The sequence below is a fragment of the Drosophila tropicalis genome, unplaced genomic scaffold, assembly GCF_018151085.1.
Source record: "Drosophila tropicalis isolate 14030-0801.00 unplaced genomic scaffold, ASM1815108v1 contig_878, whole genome shotgun sequence".
Classification (NCBI taxonomy): Eukaryota; Metazoa; Arthropoda; class Insecta; order Diptera; family Drosophilidae; genus Drosophila; species Drosophila tropicalis.
In genome coordinates, this window is record NW_027173374.1 from 2,926,928 (window position 1) to 2,934,287 (window position 7,360).

Consider the following 7,360-nt stretch of genomic DNA (forward strand, 5'->3'; position numbering starts at 1 on the left):
TTTCGTATATTGAGCACGTACCAAAACTTTAAATTGATTAAAGTGTAAATGAAAACTACAAAAATAATAGTTTCTATGTATTTTGTGTTATAGTTAAATGGAATACAAAACTACACATGATTTGGCCCAGGTGATGCAACTATCACTAAACTAATTGAACAAGAATGAATATATCTAGGCTAAAAATTGTATAAAAACTTCAACGGACTGTATTTATTTAATAATAAAAAAACGTTTGATAAAACATTAAATATATGTATAGTGATATTCATCTAATCTTGTAAAGCGATTAAAAGAATATGGCAATTCCTTTGATGCACTTATAATAAAAACTTGTTTAACAAAATTTAGAGAAAAACCTCACCAGCTTTTGATAATCTGATGCCAGATTTTCTCTATTTGTTATCATCATTTGCATTAGTAGATCTCAAGTTATATACATAAAATAAAATTATCACTTATCACACAAAACTTTATCACGATTCTGGACGCATTTCTCATCTTGTCATGCGAAATCAGTTGACTTTTTGCTCTTGACAATGACAGCTGCTTGGCTAAATAACAGCTATCTTCAGCAAGTACTTCGTGTCTATTATCAAAGCGATGAAGTTCAAGTAAAGTCGGTAAACCTTGAATCAGCATTAGGGCGAGGCGAGAACTATGGAGCTATATTGACTCGCATACGAGTTGTACACAAACGGGGCGATAATCAGATGGAGTATGTTGATTTTATAATGGCAAAAACTGAGCTGGAAAATGAAGATTTCGATACACGTGAAAGGAAAGCTCCCTACGACATTTTCAATCGAGAATTGGATATATATGATCATGTTATGCCCAGGCTGCAAGAGTTGGCCAATGAACAACTCTGTCCAAAAATCTACCATATAGATCGTCCACATAGAGCCCTGCTGATGGAGGATTTGAGTATGAAGGGCTACAAGATGGCATCGAGATTAAATCGGTTGGATGAACAACATGTGCGATTAGTACTTAACAAGTTGGCCAAAATGCAGGCAGCATCGGTGATTATGCAGGCGGAGACGCAATCATTGAATCGATTTGATCGCGGCTTTTTTAATCAATATACAGAAAGTTTTCAGACGTATTTTGTGGGATGTCTCAGGGCCTGCGCTGAATATCTGCGAAGTCAACCAGGCTATGAGCAGAGTGCAATTCTATTGGAGCAACTTGCCCCACATTATATGTCTTTGGGACTGCGTTGCTTCCGACCAGAGGAAGATCAACTAAATGTATTCACGCACGGTGATCTTTGGACCAATAATATGATGTTTAAATATGAAAACAATGAGCCAATTGATGTCCTTTTGATTGATTTTCAATATGCCTTCTGGGGTTCACCAACATTGGACATACATCATTTGATCAATACTTCGGCCACGGAATGCGTAAGAAGTGGCAAACAAATGAAAATGAGATGTCTTTATTATGAAACATTTAGAGAGCAACTAAAGAGACTGAAGTTCAAAGGAAAATGGTCACCTAGCTTAAAAAAATTCCATTTAGCTTCAGAGCAAAAGAGATTCTATGGTGAGTAATTACACAGATTGAAAAATTGGAGCTCCAAATAATTTTTTTTTTAGCTGTTCACTGTGGGCTTATTCTGCAACCGGTTTTACTTAATACAGATGAGACGGATGCGGATTTTGCAGCCCTTTTGTCGGATAAGCCGCGTGGGATTAATATGAAGCGACGCCTCTACCTCAATGAGGCCATACAGGACTCTGTAAAAATGTTGGTTAAACAATTTGAATTAGAAGGTCTCTTGGAGCCGGAGCAATATGTATAATGAAGACCATTTTTGGTTTTCTTAGCTAATAAACATACAACAAATTTTGCCAGAATTCAAAAAAAGTTTTCACACAAAGGGCAACATCAAATAGTTACAGACTTTTTGTTTTGGCGGATTGTTTTAGAATGTTGAGTAAATGAATGCAATGATGGAGTGAGTGAGTGGGAAACCGAGTGAGTGAATGGTTGAGTAAAAGAATGAATGGAATGAAAAGAAAAATGTGACTGGATGTGTGCGTGTCTGTGCTTTTGAATGTGTGAGCTCTAGCTTAATTAAAAACTTGAGCGCGAAATTTGCCAGAGCCAAGCTGTTGGAAAATTAACAAAATTCTGCGGCAACCTACATTGCTGCCTCTGCTGCCTTTGCTTTTGGTATTGCTGCTTCTGTTGTTGGTGCTGGTGCATTAAAATTGCATTAAACTTTAGCGCCATTAGGCTAAACTTTGCCATTTAGGTGGCACCTGAAAGTAGGCAACAGTTTATGGCAGGCAATCACGAATCACGAAATTGCACGAAGCGAGTAAATGAAAGGCACACACATACTAGTACATGGTGTGCGAATGAGAGAGAGGAAGAAAGAACACACAGGCCATATTTCGCAAATCGCAACTAAGCCTAATGGTTGGCATTCTTATCTGAGTAAATGTGAATGTGTATGCATGAGTGTGAATGTGTATGTGTATGTGCTTCTGTGTGAGTGTCCTCAATGCGACAAAATGTATCGCGAGAGCATAAAAAGCAGGCGCAGCCCTCTCCAATCTCAACAAGTTTATTGTCCGCCAGCTTTGTTTATGGCCATTGCCGCTTCTTCTTCGTCTTATGTTTCATCCTCCTTGTATTTAGGCCATGTCCTCTAGGCACGAACACACACATGCCCACAAACACATATGCCTGAATTTGGCTTTAAGACCCAAAAAAATAATTCGATTCTCTTCACAATTTTCATAGCATGCTTTTAGGGATTTACTTGAGAAATAAAACATTTGCAAAATTTGATCAAAATAATTGTAAATGAAAATCTACATACATATAACCACATAAATACATTTTCATTTTTGTTTTACACCTGTGTGACTTACGAGCTTTCACCTTCCAACTTGCATTTGTCGTTAAAATCTTTTCTGTGTCTTTTCAGTTTATTCAGTTTATTTTTCATTTTCTGTTTAGAACATGTTTTTTGTATGTTTATAAACATTTTAATTACATTTGCTACCTTTGATTCTCAATATGCTTACAGCAAATATTTACTTTGACAATTTGTCGTATATTGCTGTTAGTTTCTGATTCTGATTCTGTTCCGGAAGGAGATGACCAAGAGTAAGGACATCTGTATTAAGGAAAACCTCTTGACATTTAAAGAAATGATTTTTTTAATTTAAGATACTAGTATACTAGTTATTAGTTAGCTTAGATAGTTAATTTTTTCAGAACAGTTATCGATAAGTCGAAAATTTTTTTCTGCGTCTCAATGGTTGACAGAAAAGTAATTGTTCTTGCGCGACATCCAACTGTACAATGGTTTCTTCAATCCTAATTGGATTTATTTTTGACTGACTTTTTGAGAAGAAAAATTCGAAATTAAAATCAAAGTTTTATAAATATTGGCCAGTTTCGAAGCTGGGGGCAGTCGCAGGCCGAAGGATTTATATGCTTAATCCAAATAATGTCAAAAAGCCACAAACAAGCGACAGTCACATAAAACAACTTAGCAAATGAGCACACACACACACACAGGCACACACGCAGGAAACATACGCACGCACAGAGACCAGGAGAGCAAAAACCGAAGAAAAATGTAATTTATTGTTATTACGAAAATAAATAAGAAAAGCAAAAACGAGAAAAGTTAGAGGCGTAATGGGGTGTCTGACCACACCCACAAATGAACACACATACACACGCACACACAGACACACCCAGATCTAAACGGAGCAACTGCAGCAAGTGAAACTGTGGCAAAAATAAAAACGTAGAAATTAAGCAACTGACCGCTGGCAAATAAACCCACAAAATACACAAGCAACAACAGCAGACATTTTATATGCCATTACATTGTAAATAAAGTATTGTTTATGTGTCGGTTAGAGTATGTATATGTGTTTGTGTGTGTGTGTGTGTGAACTACCAACAGGCAGAAGAGAAAACAAAATCAAGTGAATTTATGTTCAGGCAAAGTTGTGCCTGGCTACATTTACTTAATAACCTAAGCCAAGTTTTATTTGCCATGTACGAATGTCGAAGAAATCCAATGACATTATGGCTATGGACCGCCTCTTGAGGTAGCCAAGCACTTAATCAATTCGGTAGAAAGGGCAACCGATAAAAAATTGGGAGTTGCTTCTTATTAATTCATATGTGCTTTCTTTTACTTGGTAAGTAAGATTTTACCATTTTTAGATCCGCAAGCAACTTGACAAGTTTCTTGGTGAGTTAAAACCAAATTCGTTTAACATAATCTAAACCCACTTGGCCAAATCTTAACCTCTTTACGTTCTCGTTTGACCAATTAGAGTTTAACTAACTTTCTCATTGGATTCGTTTAGTTCAGCTTATCTTTATTTTACCTATATTTACATTACTTTATCTTGATTTTCTTTTTCTAATGTTACTATAGCCCAAACGTGATATATTTACTCAATTTACTAGTCAAACTAGTTCTTAAAGCAAACTCTAAATATGTAGATGTTGACCCCATTTTTATGTCAGTTTTGCCAGAGGGTAGGCAACTACATATTTCACACCATTTTATAATTTTAAGCTTTTTATCTGTTCCGACTGCCTTCCTGCATGCCTAAGCAAGTTCAATTGGCTTATTTTTGGCCCTATAGGTCACTTTTCACCAGTGGCTTTAAACTAAAATTTCAATTTATCTACCCTGCTCAGTTGTTGTACCTATGAAGTTGCAGAAGGCTATACATGCACAGTCAGAGCACAATTTTCCTAACCCTTTGGGGTCAAGTGTGAGTAATTACCACAGTTAGGTTGTTGGCCAACCTGTGGGCCCCAATGAAATTTCCATGAGTCGATGTGTAGCCTGGGAAGATTCTACTAGGTTTAAAAATACCTTCACTTAGATGACTTGATGGTAGAGCAGTAGCTCTTGTTGCTTTTTCCATGATGTTGTTGTGGTTGTTGTTGTTGTTATTGTCGTTGCTGGTATCGTTCGCTACGGGAATGTGGATCCCAGGGGTTACAGTTGACTAAACATTTTCATTTCATAGCCAGAAGTCAATGAATTTTTGCCACATGGCGTATGCTTGATATTGCGTGTCTGGCTAAATGATTTCATTAAGTGCGAGTTAGCCAACACCCAGGCAAATCGATAAAGTTCTATCCACTGCTATCATCCACATTCACATCCTCGTTCTCATCCCCAAACCAATTTCAATCTTATTCCCATGATGAATGATGGAGCAGAAAAACTTGACACGAAAATCTAATTAGTTGTTTGTAATTGAAATTTGATATTTGCATTTCCAATTAAATGACTGCGGGTGACCGGGTCAGCACACAAAGAGCTGGAAAAAGAAATAGAGAAATGTCAAACACCAAAAAAGGGCATAACCTTTGACAGGACAATGACATATCGTGTTTGTGTGTGTGTCGAGACAAAAGCAAGAAAGCGTATTAAAAATCTTACAATAAAACAGTCACAGAACATAACAAAGCAAAACAGCAGTTGCCTTCTTTAAGAGCATGTATGTATGTATGTATATATTGTATCGTGTATGTGTGGGTGTGTTTGCCAGTATGTATGCTTGTGTTGGTTGGTTGGTTTATATATAATGAAAAACACACAAAGCATTAGGCCCGGCTGCAGCTGTGTCTATGTCTGTGGGATAAAAATTCAAAGAACGCGGTAGCAAATTAAAAAGGATTAGTTGAGCGACTCGACACTAGACATCAGAAGGATGTTTCATCAGCATCTTTGTTGTGGACTGAAAATTGCATTAGAAGGAGGGTCCTTTGCCAATAACCCAGCAGGTTTAGAGTCTTTTGTATTTCACCTGTCATTGTTTAACTGTTTGCCAAAAAAATTTAATCAATGGTGGCAATTTAAACTTTCAAATAAAAACCCTTTATTAAATTTCAAAAATTTTATGAACTCGTACAAGTGCATTTTTTTGTGTGTGAATCCAAGTTTAACACATAAAATATATATTGAAATAAACAAAAATACATTTTTTGTTTATTGTTTTCTTCGAAATTCGTTTGCATCAGAAATATTTTATTTTGTTTATCCATATATTATGTATAATTTCGTAATTAATTATTTATTTAAAATACCTACACATATACAAAAAAAAAACACCTATAGCGTTAAAAGTGTTGGCTGTAATAAAGAGAAACTTTATCCTACAAGAGAGCAGGACTTTCTCTTAACGGTCTCTCAGTTTCCGATTTTCACACTCAAAGCTGCAAAATCAAAGCTTGTACGCAAGCTTTGCGCTCTCGTTTTTATCTCATCTCAGATCTCATTGCGCTCACACTCTCTCTCGCTCTCTGTCTGTCTTTCGCCCGCTCTGCAAAGGATGCTGCTGCTGAGATTTTCACTCATTTATTGAGTTTTTCCTCAACTATCGTAAACGTGAGAATTGAGTGGCCATCGAGTCAAGTGTTACGCACTTGATTTTTCTTACACTTTACTTAGTCCTTGTCATTTATTCGTTTTTTCCGTTTTTTTTTTTTTGCTTTTTCTCTTTGCTTTTCTGTGTTTCTCTTTTGTTTTCCTTTACATTTTTTGCAATTCAACTGGGCTTAAATTTCATTTTCCTATGTCTTTAGCATTAGCCTGCATATTTGCGAGAGTCTGTGTGTGTGTGTGTTGCCACTTCATTTTGCCTTGTCCCTGTATACCCTGTAGCTAAATGAGGTAAAAGGGTACGTTTAAATCGACGTTTTTGTTTATTGGTCTAACATGGGATACATGGAAACTAAAACTCACTAAGTTATTTAATTGATAGCATCTAGACAATGTTTGTGATAGCGAATTAAATGCTTAGTGGGTATGACAAAGGGGTATTCTAAGGTGCGGACACTTTCCCTTGTTGTACATTCTTGGCAGTTCCTGGACAGCTTTACTCTGTTTGTCCTTGCCTTTGGCGTGCCTTTCGCCTTCTTATCTGCTTAGTTGTTTCATCTTTTTTTTCTATTGAACAGCATTTTCATTGTTTGATTTTTGTCAACGCTTCTTGCGCCTTTCTTGTTTTTTTTATTCTCTTTTGTTTCTTCTTACTTACATAAGTGGTCTTGGCTCTTCTGTGGGCCGTGTGTCTGGGCAATGCCACTTTGCTATTTATTTCTTTATTTTCCGTGTTTGATTTTTATTTGGCCTTTTTATTTCTTATTGTTCATTTCATGGTTAGTTGTTCTTTTAAATGCTTTACTTAGACTTTATATGTTCTTCTTAGTTAATCGGCTGCTTTACTTTGCCGTTGATATCAATTAGCAAAGTGACTTAGTTCATGTTGCTTAAGAGTTATTAAGCCCTTTTTGTTGTCTATTTTTAACACAAAAGTCTCCTTTTTATTAAAAAATATTTCAATTA

At 36.2% G+C, this 7,360-nt stretch overlaps 1 protein-coding gene across 1 annotated transcript; it reads left to right on the plus strand.

The window, feature by feature from the left end:
* Positions 1-536: 536 nt before the first annotated feature.
* LOC137585035 (uncharacterized) lies at positions 537-1,901 on the plus strand. The gene is made up of 2 exons (XM_068300680.1): positions 537-1,551; positions 1,605-1,901. Exons 1-2 carry the CDS (start codon positions 540-542, stop codon positions 1,808-1,810), a joined length of 1,218 nt encoding a protein of 405 aa, XP_068156781.1. The 5' UTR covers positions 537-539; the 3' UTR covers positions 1,811-1,901.
* Positions 1,902-7,360: the final 5,459 nt, after the last annotated feature.